General features: G+C 43.2%; 1 protein-coding gene across 8 annotated transcripts in view; it reads right to left on the bottom strand.

Annotated features, from left to right (window-relative positions):
• Positions 1 to 19,118: 19,118 nt before the first annotated feature.
• Mboat2 (membrane bound O-acyltransferase domain containing 2) overlaps positions 19,119 to 25,161 on the bottom strand; it is a 126,465-nt gene continuing 120,422 nt past the window's right edge. For 7 of the 8 annotated variants that reach the window (XM_063261893.1, XM_063261894.1, XM_006239985.5 and 4 more), the window contains one exon: positions 19,119 to 24,625. In XM_063261893.1, coding sequence (XP_063117963.1) covers positions 24,400 to 24,625 — 226 coding nt within the window. In that variant the 3' untranslated portion in view covers positions 19,119 to 24,399. The remainder of the gene's footprint in view (positions 24,626 to 25,161) is intronic. The other variant, NM_001108016.3, reaches the window with a different exon arrangement.

Here is a 25,161-nt window from a genome sequence, read left to right as displayed (position 1 = left end):
TAGAGGCTACCCTCAGGAGCTCACATTTGAGTGAAAGGGTGACTTAGATAGAGGTTCCTGACCCTAGCTTTCCAGTCCATTTCTCATCCAAATCTCCCAGACCCTCCTCCAGGAACCTGTAACTCGGGCAGAAGGACAAGTAGATTAATGGGACCACCTCCTCAAGCCAGGAAGCTGGCTTTAGACAGGACTAGGCTCATGTTTTCCTACACTGAGCTCTCTACCTCCAGGGGGGAAACCAGGATGAGGGGCAAGCACATCCCACTGTCTGTCTGCCTTTGGGGACCCTGGAAACACAGCGCTAAGTGAGGTAAGCAGAAGAGAAAAGTGCTGAGTCCCCAACTCTGAACATCCAGGCTCTGCAGAGCCGTACTGGGGATTCTCGGTGAAGAACTTGGCAAAGTAAGTCTCAGTCTCAGACACAAGCCCTGCCCTAGGGACCTACCCTTCCTCCCATCTTTGAAACTGCAGACATTCAGTGAGCACACCGTTCCTCCCTAGGGCTGTTTTGGAAAGCACTGTGGTTAGGAACAGGAGGCTAAGGTACCAGGATGAAGGGTAGGCTCAAAGAGGAGAGGTGAGGGAGGCTGGGAACACATTCCAACAATCCTAAAGCCAGCCCCTGTCCTGGAAGCAGGCATTTCTGCAATAAAACGAATTTTTTAATGAGTTAAGAATGACTAGATAACAAGTGATTTTTAAAAAGCATTCAAAATGTTGTGGGGGTTGGGAGAGAGAAGGAGGCAGTATTTATAGGGCAGTCCTAGGTGAAACAGGTTAATCTACAAGCTTCTGTCCATCACCTCCTGCCTCTGTGAAAGGTTACTCTGACTCAGGGAAAAGTCCCATTTTGATAACAAGTATTTGCCGGCCCAATCTTGCAACCTTCATACCCAATCTTGAACCAAACTACTGCAGAACTAAGATGTCTTCTCCTCAGTTTTTCCCTCAGAGACATGCCTCTTCCCCTGTTCTTTGGTCTTTCCCTGGTTCATGTTAGCCTGTCTAGATCTTTCCAGGGAACACACCCTATGGGTTTATTCTGGAATAATTCTCAACAACACAAGACTCTGAATCACTGACTCTGAGAGTCTGGCTTACCTTGTCATGTGTTTGCACGCAGAAGGAAAAAAAATAGGCATTATCTTTCCACTCCTCGCCATGCTCTCATCAAAGCTGCAATTTAATCGCTCTTGGGCCTTTTTTCCACAGCATCAGCACCCTGGCCTGATGACTTCAGCAGTCTAATCTTTCTCTGTGGCTTCAATGTCTTTGTCTGGCATATTTTCCACAGAAATCTCAGCATGTGCTATAGACTATGTTGCTCTAAAGTGGTTCTTTGTTGGCTGGTATGATAGATCATGCTCGGAATTCCACTGCTTAGAGGAGACAGAGGCAGGAGGATTGCTGTTAATTTAAGGCCAGCCTCAGCTACAGTGTTACTCTCCTATGACTGTAAAGTAAACAGGCAGAGCTGGAGAGATGGCTCAGAGCCCTTTGCTCTGGCAGAGAATCTGAGTTTGATTCCCAGCACCCACAGTGGTGGGCTAATGGCTGCCTATAAATTCAGTTCCAGGATATCTGATTCCTCTCTCTTGTGGTACCCACTTCCCCCATCCTAGAGAAGTTAGAAAATTAAGTATTTTTAAAAAGTAATTGGGGGTTGGGGATTTAGCTCAGTGGTAGAGCACTTGCCTAGGAAGCGCAAGGCCCTGGGTTCGGTCCCCAGCTCCGAAAAAAAGAACCAAAAAAAAAAAAAAAAGTAATTAAGATGAATGTGTATTCATTATAAAGAATCTAACAAACTCATTAAAAAATTGAAGTGTCAGCTTCTCTTCTATTACCACTTTGATTCTCTGGCTTCTTAATCAGAAACATGACACATAAACTCTATTGACCAACTCTATACTTTGAACAATTGTTGCAGTTTGTTTCAGTTTCCTCTCCAACCCGAATCGGCCAGTACAAAGAAAACGCAACTCAATTAATATGAAAACAATCTAGCGTCTAGATTGGGCAGATCCACCCTACACTGTCCTATTCCTAGCTCCCAAATCCCTCATCCCTTGCACCTTTTATTTGCCAGGTCTCCAGCTTCTCCTTCTCCCAGGACAACTCTCTCCTCGCTCCTTTCCTTTCTCCTCCCCTGACTCCTCCCCTCCTAGCTCCTCCCCCTCCTGACTCCTCCCCTCTCGCTCCCGACTCCTCCCTCTGCCCAAATCTCAAGCTCTTGCCTTTATTTTACAAATTCAGAGAGAACTCCAAGGCAAACCACAACATTTCCCCCTTTTTGTCCAGTTAAAAACATTTTCCCTATACATATGTGAACTAAGTATTATTACCATTCTGCAATTTATAAAACCAACAATACACTCATCACCCAGTCCATCAATTTTGTTCATTAACCATGTCATCTATAAAAAAAACTATACCTGACTATATCCTGGTTCTAGATCCTATGCCACCTGAAAACCACCCTAACAGATTTATCATCTTTCTCAATACTAAACCGTTTGGGTTGTCTATGAGACTACCAGTCTCCAACCACATCAGAAATCCAAGAATGATTAATATTACCTGAAAATATGGGAAGCACAAAACATGGCTTCCAAGCTTAGCCAGTTTATAGAGACTGCTGATCACCTGGACAGTCCCCCATTCCTTAATTTGTCGGAGCATCAGTCTTCAGCCTTCTGGCCCAGGATCATCTGACAGACCTTTGTAATGCAGATTTTTAAGGGCTGATCACCCTGCCTTGGCAGAGATTATCAGTCAACTACTCTACATAATTTGTCCTTTTCTGGACAGTGTTTTGTCTGTAGATGAATTGAAGCAATTTGCTCAGTGGCTGTGTCACCACGATTTGAGCAACTCCATTGATGCTCAATTTCTTCTTCGAGTCTAAGGGGTCCTGTCAGGGGCAGACAGGTCACTAGTCAAATGATCTAGACGAAGAAATGTCCATAAACGGATTATTCTGTGGACTTCTGACGCCCTTGAAGATTTCCTATCTACATAGGCGTTTCTGAACTGTTAAGCATAGACTACTGTTGGCCTCTCTAATCGAAGTATTTCCAAAACCCATCTAAACTGACTCAGAACCATGACTTTGCTATCTGGTCTTAGCTGGTACTAGTTAATCAACTAAAAATAATGTATAATAGCAGTTATAGGACTGGGTCTAAGACTTGTATTCTTAGATGCATAGTGGAGGCACAATGCTTATGTTAAAGTAGCAATATTAATCTCAATTATAAATCAATAAGAAAGTATACCAATGAAAACCTCGCATTTGTGTAAAATGCATTCTATACCAATGAAAAGATTGCAGCTTCAACTTTGTATCAATTACAAACATTTCTATCAATGTAAGATATAGCTGTAAAATTTTGTTTAAGAGTAAGTTTGCTAATCTATCTTTGTCTATTTCTCTAACTTCTATGTATTACTATATCACCCCCCCCCTTTTTTTTTAAACTAAGAAGGATAGAAAAGAGAAAAGGAAAGGTATCAATCCCTGAGTTTAAATTCTCTAGTTCCCCCTGCCCAAAGCTACATTTGTATAGTATCCCTTAAAAGAAAACATATCCACAGCTCTTAGAATAACCAGAACCATCCACCCCAACAGAAGGAACTGGGACGACGATCTTCCTCGTCTGCTTCCAGCTGAATTGGGGTAAAGAATTCCCTTCTGGGGCCCAAGGGGAATTAGGAAAAGTTGGCTTTGTCGAAATAGAGCTAGCTGGCATTTGCCTGCCAGTCATTCTGTGCTGAGAAAGTTCATCGCTTAGCTGACATCTTGACTAAGACAGTCTGAAGGGCTGGATAAGTAAGCTGGCCATTCTGGAAAGTTCTAAAAGCAAGCCTTTAAATGAAGCAGCTTCAGTGTCATTGAGGGAGAATCAAACACGAAGTTGGACTGGAAGGTCCGGGAATCTCAGCATCCCAGAGTGTGGATCATTTCAGGGCTGTCTTTCTCTTCTTTCATCCTGCAGCACACAAACTTTACAAGCATCATATAGTTCTGTAAGCGCATCCACATGGAGTAAGCAGGGTGTACAGCTTAGTTAATAAAGGTCAACAAAGGAAGGTGACTGCCTTTCTTCAGGTTAGTTTGATCATATAATCAAACCGTAACATAATTTTGTAATACATGCCATTTTACAGGATGCATGTAATAACAAGTTATGAGAAATTCGTACTCAAAATGTTACTGGCTGTTTATAGACAATTTAGTCTCAGCCAGTTCATACATGGAGACCTAAACATCCTCATATATACATCACCTATTTGTTGATTGTCTTAGTCTCCCTTTTCTTCTGTGTTGCCAAGGACTTCAGGAGGTCTCCCCTTGTCATGTCTGATCTTTATCAGCTTGGAAGGAACCCACAGCTTTTCTTCTCCTGTAGAAACATAGGCATAACCCCTTCCCCAGCGTAACACATTTCCCATTTTCCATTCTGACGTCAGAATATCCTTAATATAAGCAGGCTGGTTTAGTTCAGTAGTCTTTTCCACAATCCAATGTCTTTCAGCAGCTGTGCTGTTTTATTCATCAGCATTTAAAAAATTTAAGGTTAATAAAGCACTATGTAGCCTATCTCTGGGAGTTTTTGTTGCCCCTTTTTGCCTGTTAAGCATCTCCTTTAGACTTCGATTAGATCTCTCCACAATCACTTGTAGGATTGTGTGGTATACCTGTAACATGTTTTATATTATAATATTCAAAGAAGCGCTTAATCTTGTTAGAGATATATGCTGGACCATTGTCCGTTTTAATTTGTATGGGTATTCCCATTATAGCCATAACTTCTAACAAATGTGTGATTACAGAATCGGCCTTTTCTGACGCTAAGGCAGTTGCCCATTGAAATCCTGAATATGTATCTATAGTATGGTGTATGTATTTCAACTTACCAAACTCTGTAAAATGGAGAACATCCATTTGCCAAATTTCATTTCTTTGGGTGCCCTTAGGGTTAGTTCTTGTAGGCAATGGAGTTTGATTATATAACGAGCAAGTAGGACATTGCCTCACAATCTCCTTGGCTTGTTGCCAAGTGATAGAGAATTCTTTCTTTAAGCCTTTGCTGTTAACATGGTGTTTTTTATGGAATTCTGAAGCCTCTAGTACACTTCCTATCAGTAGCTGGTCAATTTCATTATTACCTTGCACCAGAGGACCTGGCAGACCTGTATGGGATCTTATGTGTGTTATATATAGTGGGTAACTCCTATTTCTGATCTTTTGTTGTAGCTGAATAAATAGTGATGTCAATTCAGAATAATCCTGAATAAGTTCAGCAGTCTCTATGTGTAAAACAACCCTTTCTGCATATTGAGAGTCAGTTACTATATTAAGAGTCTCTTGAAAATCTGACAACACCATGAGTATTGCATACAATTCAGATTTTTGAACTGACTTATAGGGACTCTCAGTCACCTTGCTTACATTTTCTGATTTCTTTCCTGACTTACTGGCATCAGTGTAAAATGTAGGGGCTCCAGATATTGGAGTTCCCTTTATTATACGAGGGAGGATCCAGTTAGTTCGTTTTATGAACTGAAGTCGCTTGCTTTTAGGGTATCTGTTGTTAATCTCTCCTAAGAAGTTACTGCATGCTCTTTGCCAATGTTCATTTTGTACCCACAAAGAGGCAATTTCTGCATTAGTAAAAGGTACCACAATTTCAGCCGGATCCATTCCAAGTAATTGTCGAAGTCTCAATTTTCCTTTAAGGATCAATTCAGAGACCTTCTCAATGTAGGTTTTCAGTTTCTTACTCTGTTTATGTGCTAAAAATATCCATTCTAAGATATAATCTTCCCTCTGCATGAGAATTCCTGTAGGGGAATGAGTAGAGGGTAAGATGACTAAGATGCAGGCCATCTTTGGATCAATACGATCTAGATGTGTGTCCTGCAATTTCCTTTCTACCAAAGCTAGCTCTTTCTCAGCCTCAGCTGATAGTTTCCTTGGGCTGTTTAAATCTTTATCGCCTTGTAACGTTTGAAATAAATTGCTCAACTCTTGAGTGGTCAAGCCAATCACAGGCCTCAACCAGTTAATATCTCCCAGTAGTTTCTGAAAATTATTAAGTGTCCTTAATTGATTTCTTTTGATTTGCACCTTTTGTGGCCTAATCCTTTGTAGACTTGTTTTATACCCTAGATAATTAATAGAATCCCCTCTTTGTATTTTCTCAGGGGCGATTCGTAATCCCCAGCAAGGTAAGGTTTTTTTCACTTCATCAAACATTTTTTCCAGGATATTTATATCTGAATCAGACAATAAAATGTCATCCATGTAATGATAAATAATAGATTGGGGAAATTGTTTGCAAATCATCTCCAATGGCTGCTGTACAAAATATTGACACAAGGTAGGGCTATTCAACATTCCTTGTGGCAGGACTTTCCATTGATATCTTTTTATGGGGCGACCTCTATTGAGGGTAGGCAAACCTTTCCTTATCGCCTTCATGTAGAGGAATAGTGAAAAAACAATCTTTTAAGTCAATCACTGTAATAGGCCACTCCTTAGGCAACAAAGAAGGCAGTGGGATCCCAGGCTGCAGGGAACCCATCGGCTGAATAATCTTATTAATTGCTCTGAGATCTGTCAACACCCTCCATTTGCCAGACCTTTTTTTAATGACAAATACTGGAGAATTCCAAGGGCTGGTGGACTCCTCTATATGCTGAGCCTCCAGCTGCTCCTGGACTAGCTGTTCTAATGCCTGTAGTTTTTCTTTTGTCGTAGACCACTGATCAATCCAGATGGGTTGGTCAGTCAGCCACCTTAGTGGCAAGGCTGTTGTTGTCTTAACAGCAGTGGTTCCTTGGGGTAGCACTAAATTGTCAACCTCTGCTGTATCTTGCTTATGGACAGCTTGGACAGTCTCTAACTGTCCTTGATAACATTCCCTGACTGATTTAACGTTTTTATTAGGAGCCTGATGAATTTCAGGGCCAGACCCTGAAACTGAGGGGATATTAATTTGAGTTTTCCACTGCTGTAGTAGATCTCTTCCCCATAAGTTAATGGCTATATCAGCCACGTATGGCCTTAATTTTCCTACCTGACCTTCTGGTCCTATACTTTTAAGCCACCTGGTGCTTTGTTTTATTTGGGATAAAGTGCCAACACCTTGAAACTGCATATCCACTTCTTAAAGTGGCCAACTAGTGGGCCAAGATTTTGGAGAGACGATGGTAACATCTGCTCCAGTGTCAACCATTCCTTCAATTTCAATATTGTTTACCAGTATTTTTAGTTTTGGCCTTGGTCCTCTATAGACGTTTGCCAAAATATTCGTTTTTCGCTCCCTTTGAGGCTTTTGGAATTGTCCATAGGACTTCCCTCAGCCTCCTCTGGTCCCAGAACATCTATTTTTGAAGTCGTGCCATTTAATTGTTCTGAGGAAGAGAACTCTCCCTGCCTGGCATTGGGGCCTGCGAGAGGCCCCCCTGGGAGTTTTTTGGCAGGATGCGGCCCCATCTGTCTGTTATTGCTCTACATTCCTTAGTCAAATGTCCACCTCTGCCACATCTTTGACACATTCCAGGAGGCATAGTCCCCCTTTTGGTATTACTTTGGTTTTTCTTGCAGTAATATCTGAGATGATCCTGCTCACCACAATTAAAACATTTGAAATCTTGGGTCATCTCTAGCTGCCCAGTGGCAGCTTCTCCTATCACAGTCGTATCAGGAGAACAAGATCCAACAATAGCTGTATATCTAATCCACTCATCTATTGTTGCGAACCTCGACTTCAGTGGTCTGATTACTTCCCAGCATTCGGTATTTGCATTTTCAAAGGCTAAAGACTCAATTATCGCCTTTCTTGCCGCTGAGTCTGATACACTCCTTTCCACAGCTGAGGTAAGCCTTTGTAAAAAGTCAGGGAAGGTTTCTTTAGGACCTTGTATGACTTGAGTGAATGTTTCAAGTCTTTTCCCTGATTCTGCGACTTTGTCCCAGGCCTTTAAGGCTGACAATCGTCACCATGCCAGAGTTTCTTCATCATATACAGCCTGCACCTCTACTTCAGCAAAGCGGCCTTCACCAAGCAGTTGATCTGTGGAAATCTCTCTGCCCCTAGCTCTATTTTGTCGTGCTATCTCCCTCACTTCTTCTCTCTACTACAAAATCCATTGTAAATTTTCAGCAGGCTCTAGAATTGCTCTTACCATATCTTTCCAGTCTTGGGGGATTACTCTATTTTTAATAGCCCAAGAAATCAAGATTTGTTTTACAAATGGTGAATGCATTCCAAAATTAGTTACTCTTTCCTTAAATTTCCTCAATTCTAACATATCCATGGGTTGCCATTCAAATTCTTCATAACCCTGTGGATGATCATCGTCTGGAGGCCTTTGTTGTACACTAACTGGATAGACTAAAGTTTGTTTCCTAATAACCTTAGGTTGGCTTTCCCTAATTTTATCTTCTGTCTCTACCTGAGTTTTTTCTTTAGTTGTAATTTTAAATTCCTCTCTTAAAGTCTGTACCCATGCTTCATATCTCTCCTTCTGTCTTTCCCCCTGTTCCTTGAGTTCCTGAATTCTCTGTTCAAGGCTTTGCTTCCACACTTTGAATTTTTCTTTATATTGTACTTCTAATAATCTGCTATCCATTATCTTTTGATTGATTAATTTTAAAAAGTTATTCTCCAAGTCTTGCTTCCAAACCTCATTACTTTCTCTCTGCTGTTCAGTATGACCTGTGAGCTGTTGTATGTTCTGTTCTAACATCCTGTTTCTAGTTCTGTCTACCACCTTCATTTTCATCTTTCTGTCTCTTATTCTGATCTATAATTTCCTGTGTCTTCAATTCTAGTGTTCCTTCTAGGCTACATTGCCAAGACTTAATTTTCTCTTTCTGTTGTTCATGTTGTTCCATAATTACCTGTATCTTCTGTTCTAAGCCCTGCTTCCATAATCTTAGCTTCTCTTTATGTCGTAATTCTGATATTGCAGCCTCTGCCTTATTTTGATTTGCTAGTTTTAGTAAGTTATCCTCTAGACTTTGCTTCCAGATTCTATCTCTATCTCCCTGCTGTTCAATTTGATCTATGAGTTGTCGAATTATTTTTTCTAGCGTCTCTTCTAGCTCCTGTTGCCAAGACTTAAGCTTATCTTTCTGTTGTTCAGAGTCATCTATAAATTTCAGAAATTTCTGTTCTAGCATTACTTGCAATTTCTTTTCTAAGGCTAGAAATTTGCTATTTAGGGCCCTGTCTTTTGAGAAGATATAGTAAATCAGAAGAATGAATATTGCAATACCGGTAAATGATAAAGTGTCTATTTCCTCAAAATTCACAACCGTCAGACCATTCAAAATATCATTCCATAAGGCCCAAAAGATATTCATTGTGTTTCTCATCTTTAAGTATCAAAAGGTTATATATCTCTCTTTTCAAAGTAGTACCTGATCCGAAGCCCTTTATACCTTTTTCTCCCTCCGCCTCAGAACACATGCAGTCCTCTCGATTCTTTGTTCCCAGGGAGGGGCCTCTTTGGGTTGTCTCCGGCTTTGCTTGGTTGTGTGGTGATCTCAGGAATCCTGTTCAATGTGCTGGCCAGAAAACTCCCTCACAGGCAGTTGTGCTCTAGGTTCTCCTATCCCTTTCCTCGATTCTAGATGATCCCCTCGGCTGTAGCTCTCTGTCTGGGGTTTGGGGCAGGGAGCCTCTCTGCAGTTCTCCGTAGACCCCTCAGACCCAGTCAACTCCCAATCCACCAGTACTCCTGCCTAGATCTCTATCAGAGCCCTATTCTGGGGGTGAGAGGGAAGTAAACTTTTATCTCAGGTTAGTTGAGGTCTAATGGATACGTTGGGCCCCATTTTGCTGCAGTTTGTTGCAGTTTCCTCTCCAACCCAAATCGGCCAGTACAAAGAAAACGCAACTCAATTAATATGAAAACAATCTAGCGTCTAGATGGGGCAGATCCACCCTACACTGTCCTATTCCTAGCTCCCCAAATCCCTCATCCCTTGCACCTTTTATTTGCCAGGTCTCCAGCTTCTCCTTCTCCCAGGACAACTCTCTCCTCGCTCCTTTCCTTTCTCCTCCCCTGACTCCTCCCCCTCCTGACCCCTCCCCCTCCTGACTCCTCCCCTCTCCTGACTCCTCCCCTCTCGCTCCCGATTCCTCCCTCTGCCCAAATCTCCAGCTCTTGCCTTTATTTTACAAATTCAGAGAGAACTCCAAGGCAGACCACAACAAACAATGTTGAAAAGAAGAATGGAGTTGGAGACTATAGTACTTAACATTACCTCTCAACAGGATCTGGAGTCACCAAGAGACAGTCTCTGAGCTTGTCTATGAGGAAGTTTCTAGATTGGTTTGAGCTGGGAAGCCCTGCCCTAGACATGGGTGGCACAGTTCTCAGGCTGGATTCCAAGCCGAGCGATCGAGCGCCAGCGTCCCTCACCCACTGCATCATGGCTGCTGATGGACATGGCCCAGCTGCTTCAAACCCCAGCTTCCCTGCTGCCATGAACTCAACCCTCCAACAGTAGACCCTTCCTGTATTCCTGAAGTAGACCCTTCCTTCCCTCCATGTTGCCACAGTCAGAGACTTTGTCAGAGCAGGAAGAAAAGATACTAACACAGATATGCTCTGTGGGTCTCGGCCTTGATGAGTGACCAATGGCTGATGCTTAAGTTACTTTTGCCTCACTGTGATAAGACATCTGACACAACCCAATTAAGACAGGAAGGATTTATTTAGATTCATAACTTTCATGGGCTTGGCAGTCTGTAGGGACTTGGCCTCATAGTTTAAGGTAGAACATCATGATACTATGAACGTGTGGTGGAGGGAGAGAAAGGAATACAGGAAAAGACCAGGGTGACATATATAAGGATAAACCCTGGGGGACTGTTTTAGTCAGGGTTTGTATTCCTACACAAAACATCATGACCAAGAAGCAGGTTGGGGAGGAAAGGGTTTGTATTCAGCTTACATTTCCACCTTGTTGTTCATCACCAAAGGAAGTCAGGACAGGAACTCACACTGGGCAGGAACTTGGAGCTGATGCAGAGACCATGGAGGGTGCTGTTTACTGGCTTGCTTCCCCTGGCTTGTTCAGCTTGCTTTCTTATAGATCCCAGGACCACCAGCCCAGGGACGGTACCACCCACCCACAATGGTCTCCCCACCCACCCCCACCCTCCCAATCACCAATTGAGAAAATGCCTTACAGCTGGATCTCATGGAGGCATTTCCTCAACTGAAGCTCCATCTCTGTGATGACTCCAGCTTGCATCAAGTTGATACACAAAACCAGCCAGTATAATGACCTGCTTCCTCCAACTACCTCCTACCTTCCCCCCATCCTCCATACCCCCGATTCCAATACCTACTTACAGGAGTGTATGGGACCCTGAACAGCCACAACACTGAAAAGTCTCAACCCAGTATGGAAAACGATTACCCCATAGCTACAGAGATAGAGTCCCCCAGCTTCCGTCAACCTTCCCCACTTGGCACATGCATCTGGAGCAGAGCAACGTTCATCTGGCAAGGAGTGCAGGAGGAAATGACTGAGATCTCAGGTGACGGTCTGATAACTCTGTGCTTTCTATGAGAGGTCACCAGGCCTGATCTCGAGACTCCCTTACAGGTCATGGCTGCTCTGATAAAGATGGGAATAGCTGTTGTGCTCTAAGGACAGTGACCAAGAACCTGGCTAACAGAACTGTAGTGACAGGTGGCTCCATGTAAAACTTCTATGGCATAGCCAAGGCAACAAGTTGAGGTTCTTCAGCCATTCACAAGGGAGTTCTCACCAAAGCACTGTGTAAGAAACCCAAAGCACTCAGCAAGCTATGGCTCACAGGGCCAAACTCCTGATGGAACCAAAGGTCAGGAGCCTGTGTGTGCTGTCCTGAGCTTCTCAATGCTACTGACTCAGAAAGCCAGGTGACAGTCACCCAGCAGTTCCTTTGTATTAGATACAGCCTGAATTTTCTCATGATCTATGTTATTATTCTTCCTAAGAGTGAACAAGAGTTTTAATTCATTCTGTCCAAGTCCCAACAAACTGCAAAAGAAAATTGCTTTCGTGACATTATGTCCAGCGATATAAGAGGCAATCAAGACACCCATTAAGCCCACATTTAAAGCATTCCACTGCTTCCCAAATCCAAAGTCCCCAAATCCACATTCTTCCAAACAAAAGTATGGTCAGGCCTATCAGAGCAATACCCCAGTCCCTGGTACCAACTTCTGTCTTAGGGTTTTACTGCTGTGAACAGACACCATGACCAATGCAAGTCTTATAAGGACAACATTTAATTGGGGATGGCTTCAGTCTACTATCATCAAGGCAGGAGCACAACAGCATCCAGGCAGGCATGGTGTAGGCAGAGCTCAGAGTTCTACATCTTCATTTGAAGGCTGCTAGTGGAAGACTGGCTTCCAGGAAGCTAGGATGAGGGTCTTAAAGCCCATTCCCACAGTACCACGCCTACTACAACATAGCTGCACCTTCTAATAGTACCACTTCCTGGGGTAAGCATATACAAACCATCACACCTTCCCCTCCTGCTTTCCAGTCTACACACCAACTTCCTTAACCCTGTTCCTCTGATTTGAGAGTAGAGTTCAGGGAGCACATGGTTTATTTAATTTGATATCACTCCACCCATTATTTCCTTATCATTGTCCCTGTAAGTAGACATGAATTAAAAAGAAGTATGATATGTGTTGAGTTTAAAATGAAGTTTTAGAACTGTTTTGTAAACTTCATCTTGATCATCAATAACAAAGACAGGAAAGAAACACAACGAGATACTAGCAATGGTTACCACTGGTAGGGTATTGGTAGTTTTATTTACTTGAATGTATTTTATTCCCCAGGTCAAAGCCATAGAAAGGGAGGTGGCAACTAAAAAAATAGGTCATAATAGGAGGGTCTGGGTAGGACATAGGTAATCTTGTCTACATATGCCTTCAGTCTTTATTGTTGACATACTAAAGATTGACTAGAATTTATCAAACTTGGATGTTTTGTGTGACTGTGGAACCCTTTGCATCAAACAGCACAGGATTTGTCAATTTAACAGACACAGAATCATTTTTCTAGGTGATTCTGTTTGTGCCAAACCCGGAAATTTAAGTTTCAAGCAGTCCCTACACTTAAACATGGCCTTCAAGAAGCAATGTGGACTAAACTTGGCTCTCTGCCATGAAATATAGAAAGTGTGGGAACGCTATCCATACAGCAACTACAGGCAGTCACTAGTAACGGAAGCCCTTGGAAGTGGCAGGATCCTAGTCCCAGTTAGTCTGACTAAAGTATCTTGTCATTTTCATAAATTCAGTTGGCTCTCCCTTTTCAGCTCGACTTTCTCCTTTGTTAAAATGTCCAGTACACAAATACATGCTTTAGCAATTACACCATGGGATCGGCATACACACATGGGGCTAATGAGCATGGTACCCTAATGCATTCCCCAGAGGGAAGACACTGTATCCTAATGACGAAGAGTTCTGTAGGCAGAGGATTCAATCCAGAATATGTCTGCCTCTGCTCTCTCAGCAGTTAGGAGCCCCAGATTCCGGGAGTGATTTGGTGTTGGTGAAGTCCAGGATGGGACATGACTCTATGATTTGTACAACCAGGGAAACAGTCATGACATTTAATCCTAGCAACAGGAGACTGTGCAAGCTTCCAGAGTGCTGGAACAGATTGGGTCTAGTTTTAAGTGTGCTGAGTTAGAAGTACCCATGTTCTAGGTAGAGATGTTGAGCAGTTGGATGTCTACCAGGTAACAGGGAGGAAGACAAACACACTGAAGGAAAAGATGTGTGTGTTAGTAAGGGTTCTCTAGAATCACAAAACTTATGGAATATATTGAGGGAATTTATTGTAATGACATCTAGTCTGTACTCCATCTAACCCAACAATGGGCAGCTGGGAACCGGAAGTCCAAGAATCTAGTAGTTACTCAGTCTCACGATGCAAGATGTTACAGCTGGTCTTCTGTATGAGCCGGAATCCTGAAGAAGTAGGTTCCAACAGTGCTGGCAAGTAAGTGCAAGCAGGTGAAGAAGAGTGAATCTTCCTTCTTCCAATGTCTTTATGTAGGTCTCCAGCGGAGGGTGTGATCCAGATTAAAAGTGTGTACCACCATGCATGGATTTAAAATTAGCTTTGTCCCAGGACTCAGAGATCTGCTTGCCTTGGTCTCCTGAGAAGAAAGGTGTGCACTACCTACCTTTCCTGGGCCTAAGCTTTTCACAGACACTATGCCTCAAGATCTCCAAGGCAGAATTAAGGTCAGAAGCCTGTATCTTCCAGCCTCAAGATCTGGATCACAGGTGTGCCCTCCATTTCTGGATTGTAGTTCATTCCAGATGTAGTCAAGTTGACACAGTGTGTGTGTGTGTGTGTGTGTGTGTGTGTGTGTGTGTGTGTGTGTGTGCGCGCACATACACTTGTTTGTGGCCAGGGATGGAAGGATGGCATAGTCCAGACTATAAGAGAGGCACGGGGGGTTGGAGAGGTGCTCAGTGGTTAAGAGCACTGACTGCTCTTCCAGAGGTCCTGAGTTCAATTCCCAGCAACCACATGGTGGCTCACAACTGTCTCTAATGAGATCTGATGCCCTCTTCTGGTGTGTCTGAAGACAGCTACAGTGTACTCACATACATAAAATAAATAAATTTTTAAAAATAAAAAAGAGAGAGGCATAGAGAAGAGGAATCAAAGATAGAACAGCCATCCAAAGATGCCCAGAGAGAAGCAGGACAGGAAGCCACAGAAACCCAGAAAGAATATCAGAGTGTGAGCATGTTTAAATATAAACAATCAAGTGAGACTGTAAACTAACGGGTTCCTCAACAAAAAGACCCAAGATAAGCCTTGTAAGAGGGGCTCAGGTGTTGGAGATGGCGGGAGAGCAGAGGTGAGTGCTGGCCAATGTAAAGCCCACGGGTCCCGCTAGGTTCTATAGCTTCTTAGCTATCGTGTTCCCTCCCACAGCACACCACCCAGGAAAGAAGCTTGACTGTAAGGCCATGTGAATTAACATTCTCTTGAAGCTAACAACTCAGGCATTACAGAACTCAACTTTCCACAGCTTCTGAGGGTATGCATGGTTCACTTGTTCAATAATGGCCACATGTAGTCGGCAACTAAGATCAAATTGTAAACCTCATTTATACAGCAACTCTCATGTCCATTCTGTAAAAATAGCTGGTGACCAGAGCTAGAGAAAGACTCAGCAGTTAAAAATGCCTACTGTGTAAACTGTAAGGGTTACAGTTTGGATCACATATACCCACTGCCTTAGTTAGGGTTTTGCTGCTATGAAGAGACACCATGACCAAGGCAAGTCTTATAAAGGACATTTAATTGGGGCTGGCTTACAAGTTCAGAGGTTCAATCCATTATCCTCAAGGTGGGAACATGGCAGCATCCAAGCAGGCATGGTGCAGTAAGAGCTGAGAGTTCTACATCTTTATCCGAAGGAAGCCAGGAACAAACTGGGCATCCTCAGGCAGCTAGGAGGAGGGTCTCCAAGCCCAACTCCTACAGTGACACACTTCCTCCAACAAGGCCACACCTTCTAATAGTGCCACTCCCTGGGAAGAGCATATGCAAACCATCACACCCACCCTGTAACAAGCCAGGTATCCCACTACAGCCTATAATCTCAGCTCTGTGCAGGGGGTAGCAGTGGGATGGGAGGTAGAAACTGGAAGATCACTGGAGCTTGCTGGTTTCCAGCTTAGCCATGAAAGCAAGAGCCCAAGATTCAGGGAGAAATCTCACCTGAAAGGAACAAATGGAGAGTGACGACAGACACAGTGCTCTTCTGGAATTCACTTGTGTACACACACACACACACACACACACACACACACACAGATACACACACACATACAGATACACACACAGAGAGACATACATACAGATACACACACACAGACACACACACATCCACACAGAGAGAGACACACATAAAGATACACACACAGAGAGACATACATACAGATACACACACACATATAGACACACACACATACAGATACACACACACATATAGACACACACACATACAGATACACACACATAGACACACAAACACACACACATAGACACACAAACACATACACACACAAACACACACACAGAGACACACACAAACACACACATACAGATACACACACATACACACAAACACACACATACAGATACACACACATAGATACACAAACACACACACATACACACATACACACACACACACACACACACACACTTTGAAGGAAAGGAATAGTAAGTGGGATAACAGCCCTGGGGTACAGCATGTCTAGCTTTATCTTGCTCAGTCCTCAGGACCTACTCCCTGCTAGCCTAATGTGCCATATATACCTCTGAAAGTTATGACAAAGACTCAAGCATAAAGCAAAACACACTTAAACAGTAAGAGAGATAAAGTGTAGAGGCATTTTAATCCCGCAGCAAGGCTGCTCTGGCTGGAATACAGACAGATCCTTGGTACACACCTTTAATCCCAAACAATGAAAGTAAAACCAGTTGGTAGAAGGATGCAGCTATGTTTGAAAATGACTTCCAATTGAGGGGCAGACAAAGCGATGAATCTGAGAAAGATCTGACCAAATGAGTCAGAAATAGTATATGCCCAACTCTCACAGAAGAAACTGGAAGGAGAGGCAATTTAAAACAGCTGGGCAGAGAGAGAGGCAGCAGTTTCACTAGGAGAGTTTTACAAAGACAACTTAAAAAGAGAACATGCCAGAGAATAAGAAGTCAGAAGATTAGGACAGATGGCCAGCATTAGTTTGAGGACAAGCAGAACAATTCAATCAAAGGCTGAGAGGAGACAGACTGAATCAGTCAGCTTGGAGAGGAGTTTGGGCCAGAGCAGCTGAGTTGAACCAGCCAGCCACAGTTCAGAAAGAACGAGAAAGAGTGAGCTTATTCAGTACTAAGTCTCAGAGGGTGAAAACATTCTAGGATTTGATAAGATTGTACAGAGGCTAGAAGCTTCCAGGACTAGGCCCAGGTTAGCAGACTGAGACAGTAAGCCTTGGAGACGACAATTACATTAGGTGAATAAAAGTTACATGTACAAGTTAGAGGAGAAGATTTTACCAATAAAGAAAATGCAGTATTTCATGACTTTAAAAACTGAAGCTGATATTTGGCTCCACCAACAGGCAGACTGAACTAGCACAACCTTCAGTTTCAGTTCACTAAACCTCGGAAGGCTGGAAGAAATAGGATTGTTTTTAAAATCCACACATTTGTGAAGCTCACAAATGAAAAGCTTACCCAGAGGCTCATATTGACACTGTTAACCTCTGAGGAGGGACAGAGGCTAGAGAGGCAGTCTGTTACTTTTTCTCAAGCCTATGATTAAAAAAAATTACCCCACTAAAAGCAATTTGAGGTTTAATATGCTTATGGTTTAAGGGCATGGTCTATCACAGTAGGGAGGCAGTGCAGCAGGGGAGTGGCTGGTCATACTGCCTCTCAATGGAGAGGCAAGAAAGGAGATAAATGTTGATGCTCAACTCACTTTCTCACTTATTCCAGGATGCTAGCCCACGGGAGGGTGTTGCCCACATTAAAGAGGGTCGTCCTCACAGACATGGCCAGAGGTGTGCCTTTAGGAGGTTTGAAGTCTAGACAGGCTGATGAAGAGAGTAATCATCACAGGAAGGTGTGCTGGCCTTCTGTGCAGTCATCCCCTTTTGAAAAGTGATGCTGGGGTGCAAAGCAGTGATGGGCACTGGCCTAGCAGGTACAAGGCCCTGCATCCCATCCCTAGCCCTGGAGAAAGCCAATCCTCTCTCTATGTTAAAGCAGGAACACCTGTTCAAAGTGAGCATCGGCCCGAGCTTGAGCTTTTGTACAATTCCCCCACTATTCCTGTCTAACTGGGGGAAAAGTTACTGCTAAATAGGTCAGCATATTGCTGGCAGAATAAACCTTCTCAACCCCTGCCGTTCCTATTCTACCATGGCTAACACTCTGTACAATCCTTGACCTAGCTTTTCTTTCTTTCTCCAGCTGGGCACTTGTCCCAGCATCCAAGCCCAAGAGAGCCTCCTGTTAGTACCCATAACCCCCCACCCCCAGCTCTGCTTCCTTCCCTCCTGCACAGGCACTTTGTGCTGGAGTCAGGGCTGTAAGGCTTCACTCACAATGCTGTAGCTCCTCCAAGACAAGGGGAGTGATTCGTTTTCCTTTACCCAGCACTTGAGCAGCAATTCCGTATACAAACTACCTTTACTGTTAACCCAACTGAAGCATTGCCCTTAAAGACACTGCCATGATGTACTCTGGAAAGTGGGGGGGTGGGGGTGGGCACTGCTACTCTTAGACGTTCCGCAGATGAAATACAATGACTAGATTTCTTCGTATGGTCAACCCAGCTTCTCAAATTAACAATAAGAGTTAGTATAACAGGGCTGGGAAGATGGCTCAGCAATTAAAAGCAAAGGCCACTCTTCAAGAAGATTTGGGTTTGATTCCCAGCAACCACATGGCAGCTCGCCATCTATAACTCTATTTACGTTGAATTCAATGCTCCCTTCTAGCCTCTGGGCCACACTATATATATTTCCCCTACAGTTCTTCACAGCAGAACCAAGAAAAACCTCAAGAAGGGCTCATAGCTGACTATAATGAAGAAACTGCATAAGCAGTGAGCTCAGCACAGCTCAAAAGCAAAAATCAAGTCAGGGCAAGTGCGGGAAGAAAGAGTCAACCACAGGGCTATAAAGCCAGCTCCTCTTCAAGCTAGGAAAACGGATGCCTTCTTTACTCTTGGGGCTACAGATCCATGTACCAACTTCCATGTTTTACTTTAGGGTACACATAGAGTATTTTTAACATTTCAGGGCCAGTGAGATGGCTCAAGGACGGTAAGGTACTCGATCCACTTAATGGAAGAAAGAGAAAACAGACTCTATGTTGTCTTCTGGCCATACAAGCACCATGGCATACGCACCCCTCCCCCCAGGATAACAGAAACTAGAGTGAAACAATGTTTACGTAATTGAAGACTCGATGATGAGATTGGGTACTGAATCTAACCTCAGAAAGAAGCAAACACGTACACAAGTTCTTTTAAACTACCGTTTAATCCCTTTAAAGACACAGAAATAAGAAAGGAAAAAAAAAAAAACAAAAAACCACATGTAAGTTAAAAACATCTTTAAAAGCCAGCAGTTAGCCACTGTGCAGCTCTGAAGACTTGGAATGGAGAAAATGGTCACGAATCATGTCACAGCTTGTCTGATACAGTGTGGTTTCAACTCACCATACAAGGACAACTGATTTGTGGATTGACTGAAAAAGAACACTTCGTTAAAAAAAAAGAAAAATCTTCGAATTGAAACAACAAAAAAAGCACAGTCCACCACACAGTATCCCCCACCTGGGAAGGCAAATGGGAACAGGGCAAGCACTGGCTATGGGAGCTGAGGCCAGCAGTGGTCAGCGGAAAGAGACGGCAGGTACACATCTTAACATGACGGGACCTTCCCATCCCAGGAATCCGTGTCTCTGTCATTCCTACTGCCTCGTATGATGTTCCTTCTGGTGTGGAGGCCCCTTCACGTACATAAAGCTGACAAAAAGACGGACAAGACTGTATCCCCATGCAACACAGGAGTCCTCTCTGTGTGTGATTAAGTCAGCAGCAGATGGACTTCAGTGACAGATGAGTGTGTACAGAACTGAAGACATTTAAAATGGGGACAGAGACATATTTTAAAAGCTTATCAAACGCTCTACCCTATGTATGTCCTTCCCCCACGAAAGAACAGAGAAAATAATTAACAAATTGGTCTCTCAAAGAAGTTTTCCCAGGATAGAGCCTGTGCGGGGAGCACCAACGTCTCAGAGATTTCAGTGGGCAACCCGCACTCTCCCATTGCAGACAAGCTCCCCGGAAACTGCCACTCATTTTACTTCCTTTGCTGTGTAACGCCTGGCTTTATATTATATCCCATTGCTGGTTACAAAAGCAGCACGTAGGGAGACACAGCTGGAGGTGGCTCTGGGTCACTGGATCGCCTTCAGACAGTGGTTGTACAGGATCTTTGAAGTGTTATTTTCAGAACAGACAGGCTGCCCCTTGATTTATAAAAGTGGCGTTAAGAGTCACCACCCGTTTTAAAGGCAAGACGAATTAGCTGGCATAGAAATGTGTCATTAGGTTCTGGGTGACAAAATTTCCCCAATCAGTGACCTATGGAGCTTCTTGCCAGCTCTTCACTGGAGTTTGCATTAAAAACCTATTAAAATAAATTATTATCTGAAAACATACAAAACGTCATTAAGCAGCCTGCTAATTAAAATGTAAATTGGCTGCATCCTCTGTACAACAAGAGCCTCAAAAAGCAGCTTAGTCGTTGATTAGAAGACCATTCCTACAAAATATCAACGTGGAAAATTTCATTTTAAATTTGTCTTCCACGAGGAGAAATCACTAGCCACAGATTCGACTACAGGGCTGTTACAGAAAATCACTGTAGGGAGCTGCCACATTCTAACCCACCAAACTGGAGAGTTCTGAGCGGGTTTGTTTTAAAATGCAAATCTCTTCCTTGAGCACTCAGAAGCCTGGTACAAACTCACTTTTCCAAGGGCAGTGGGAGGCAGAAAGTTAGCATCAAGGGCAATCAGATAAGTGATCAACCATCCTCAGATGCCCCTGGTGGAATGTAACAGGTGTGTATGGTCCTCCGGTAGGTTAAGGTTACAGTCACAGTGTAAGCTGGAGTTCCGCACCTAGGGTAAACTGGGTGTGTTCGATTTCAGCCAGGGTAGATTACTAATGCCTGAATACAACCTCTCACAATACTGGTTTATTAACTATACATTTGATCCAAATCTCAGTGGACACAGCAGAAGCAATTATTCTAAACACATCTACTCTCTCAAGAGTGTTTGGGGTCAGTTGAAGTGTACAACTCTTAGTCAGTGAGCTGATACCTATGAGAAACTGAGAAGGAAACAGTAAGAACAATGTTCTAGATTGGCCCATGAAGACACAAGCTGAACTCTGACGAGGTACGGGTTTTAAGTAGGAAAAGCATTTGTCCTAAGTGTCTAGTCTTCGGAAGTAAAACTTGACGGTTATTTTGATGGCGATTTTAAATTCTTTTCCATAATTAAAAAAATGACTAAATTCTCTAAATTAAATAATTGCTGTAGAGTTACATGGTGATAAACCCCGTCTAGTAATATCAGCAATTTATGGGGGATATTTAATCCTTTCCAGTTTTACCCAACAGAAACAGAAACTAAAGAAAGCAACCAGGAAATGGCATGTTGCTACCTGTTTTGAGTTAATGGATTAAAAGGTATTCCTCCTGTTGGTAGACAACCATTTTATAAAATGTTACCGCCTCGCTTTTTATAAAAAGCAGCTGGCAGTAACCGGGTCCCTCTTTGCCCTACAGAACTAGGGGGAGGGGGTGGAGGAGGTGGTGCTCCCCGAGGCAAAAGCCAGAAGGACCAGCCAACCACTAAGTACTTACACAAAATCACCATCATTTTCTAGAAACTTCCTCCAAAGTGGCATGCGTGGGAATACCCTGTGTGGGTGTCATCCACGGTAAGGACCAGCATGATAAGACAGAGATCAAACATCTCTGAAACCTAGAGAACCTTCTCTCCATCTCTGAGTATTCTAAAAGCTAAGCAAGCTTCCTCAGTCACTCCAGGCTCCAATTAAAATGTGTATTAAAACAAACAAACAAACAAACAAACAAAAGCAAGCAAACAAAAAAACGAAAAAAAAAAGTGAGCAGAGATGCACCAAATTGACAATTACTGTTTCAAGAAAATGAGATTTGAGGGAAGAATATTTTTGTTCTATTTTTTTTCCCTGAGTAGTATATATTTGGACAGAAGTATAAATGTGATGTAGACTGGCCATCTCCAGAATGATTTCAGGATACTCAAGAAATGGAAAAATCCTATAAGCACACAGTGTCCCGCTCTGCTGGTTAAATGCAGTGGGCACATGGTAGGATGATCCTTCAGAATTCACAGCAGGGCAAACATTAGTTTTAAATCCTTCTAAGTAGAAACAAAGTAATATTTACAGTATCCCAACTAGACATTTATTTTATAGAACGTGGGGATTTTTTTTGGGGGGGGGAATGAGAATTTGATTTATTTAATTTTAAATTGTGTTCTGATTATGTCTCCAAATTAGAAGACAGTCATCCAAAAACGACCTCATGAATGTAACTAGCAGCCGTAGAGGAATGAAAAGGGAAATCAGTCAGGTTGGAATGCCGTGCATGTGCTGGGAAGGAGAACAGTGAGCAACCGTCTTGCTCTTTGGATGATAGTGCTATGATTATAAATTCAATAAGAGGAAACAGACAATGGAGGCTCAATGTATAGGCTCGGAAAGAAAGTGTGTTGGGTGGCAGATACAAATAGGGTAATTTGTGAGTGGCTGGATAGATGGATCAAGCCTGCAGCAGCTTCTAAGGCTGTTCTGGTTTCACTTAGGAAAAGTTGTCTTTTCTTCACTGCTGTCTTTAACAGTGACTGGATTCTCCATCAAGTTCATGAAATCGTGGAAACATCTGGGGGACGGGTACTCTCCATGAATACTATTTTCTTTCTCCTCAAATTCTACAGCTGGCTTGATTTCAACACATGGGACAGAAAACTAAGAAAAAAGTATTTTACTGGACATTTCCTGGGGAAAGGGGAGGACCCTAGAGGCCAGGAGAAGACGGTCCTCATCAGAAGCGACCTGCCTTCAGAAAAGCGAACACGCCACGTATGGCTCCCAGGTCCTAGAATGCCATGCCAGCATCTGCATCTTTCTTCCTCTGACATCTTTAGGTTTCTGCCACCACCGCCGCTTCTTCCTTAACTCTACTTACAATGTGTTAGCGGCAAAAACTCATCTGACAGCTTGGATTTCATTTGAAAATTTAAGGCAAAACCAAAACAAGTTTCACAAAAGAAAAAAAAAAAAAGGAAAAGAAAGAAAAAGAAAAAGATTGGTCAAGTAACAGTGAGGCCCAAAGGCCCTGCCTTTTTCTCTAGTCTCAGGCTCGGTTCCATGACCTCAAACCCAGCCCTTAAGGCTGCTGTAGCCCACACCACTCGACTAAAGACAAATCCAGTCACTCCAGGCAAGAGTGACCGCCTAAGAGGAGAACACGGTATTTGTGTTGAGAGAATCTAACACCCACTTTAACAAGAGTTTAATAGAAGAATTTTAATGCATGAAGTTAAAGAGTATAGAAACTAATTTATTAATTTTCGGGGAAAAAAAAGGTCATTTAGACTCATCAACTAAGTTTTCTTTTCCCTAAATCTTTCCCAAATCGCAATGAAAAGGACAGGGACAAGAAACTGATGAACCATACAAGGACCTTAATTACTAGAGATTTCTTTCAAAATCTTCAACTCATCTATCACTGTTACTCTTATAACCCCCTCTAACTCTATGTAATTTATGCTCGAGAGCTTTCTTCAGAAAGTCCACCGTGTTATCACTATGAAGCCGTTGTGTCCCCTACAGTTACACTGGTCTCGGACACAGAAGGGAGCCCTCTGCCGCTGGCTGCAGGCCGCACGGTGCTTTCCTACTTCTGGCCTGCTTACCTCATCGTCCCTCTTACTATTTTTTTTTCCTTAAGAAAATAAGCCCAAAATATCACATTGCCAACCTTTAATTATGTTTAAGAAAGTCCTCCTGGAAGGGCCCCCTGACTGACACCAGGTAATTAAGCTCCCAGAATAAGAAGTTACCTGTAATGAAGCCCTGACTGTGTACAGTTCCACCATGCATACAGTCCTCTAGGATACCTTAAGGAAACCCTTCAAATACTGAGATGTTTATTGCATTTTCTAAGTACCCACAATGTTAAATATCCGGCTTTAGTCTCCTCCTCAATCCTCTCTGCAGCACACCATATCAAATATTGAAATCGTCTCCTCACCATATTACCCTTGAAAACACCATCCCGGAACAACAGTTTAGGAAACGGAAGATTTAAGGCAAGACATTCATTTGGAAAAAGTTAATCGTCCAGATTGACATGATTATTTTTCCACCTCTTCAGTGCCTTGGGATACGCAGTGTACATTCGGCAACAGGGTACACCTATGACCTTGAGGGCTGAGGTCAGAGCGCCCTGCTGAAACATGGGAAGATTTTGTATAAGGCGTGACCCACAGGAACATGGCATGGGAGGGGTTGTTTCATTCCATTTCCAATCTAGTGTACAGGAAATCCCCCATCCGAGACCGTCCCATTCCACCCAGTTAGTCTCTCTTCCTCAAACAGGAGGCTCTGCAAAGGCGTCAGGACTGGTTTCTGCTCACAGACGGGAAACAGCCTTCCAGTGCTCTCCCCCTCACTGCGTTAGTGCCGAGTGTCTGGAGCCAGTGTCTTGGTTCTGATTGCAAACATTATTCATCATGGAAAAGCTGTTCTGTCCCAGAGAATTTTCTCTTTCATCAAACTTTTTGGCCCACGAGGGCTGAGCATTTTCCTCTGTGTTCTTTTTTCTTGGAGACTTTTTCACCGGCAGCAACAGCAACACCAAGATACTACAGATGTGGAGGCAGTAATACCAGGATCTGAAAGTAACGGGAAGACGGTTACCAACCACACCTCTCCAACGCCCGGGGCCCTGAAGATGGGGTTATCCACTTCATGACTCTTCCATTTTCTCTACAGTGTAGGCTGGGGTGTCGGTAAACTGCAGCACTGCCCCCCATGCTCCCCACCTCACCCCTAGCTCAGAATATAGGCCTAGATATATTCCGGTGTTTGGTAAGGGTCTCGAAGCCACACATGAAAAAGTAGAAAGGCACTTATTAACAGAGACAGCAGACACAAAATTACAGGTGGGGTCACCAGAGAGCACTAGACATGAAATGTCCAGTCACTGCTTGTCCTTCTCTGAAACCCACAGTCACTCAAATATAGCCACACCCAACACATCACCAGAAAATCAGCCACTGTGTGGACTCTGAGACTGAAGGGACTTAACCTGATTCCAAAGTTAAAAGTTTGAGTGGCTGAAGAAAAAAATAGGGGACAGACAGTCCCAACTGACAGTCTAGCCACCCAAATGGGTAACTCTGTTAAAATGGGTACGTTAACCCACTAT

The sequence above is a fragment of the Rattus norvegicus genome, chromosome 6 (genome assembly GCF_036323735.1).
Source record: "Rattus norvegicus strain BN/NHsdMcwi chromosome 6, GRCr8, whole genome shotgun sequence".
NCBI lineage: Eukaryota > Metazoa > Chordata > Mammalia > Rodentia > Muridae > Rattus > Rattus norvegicus.
This window is presented reverse-complemented; position numbering and strand designations above follow the sequence as displayed.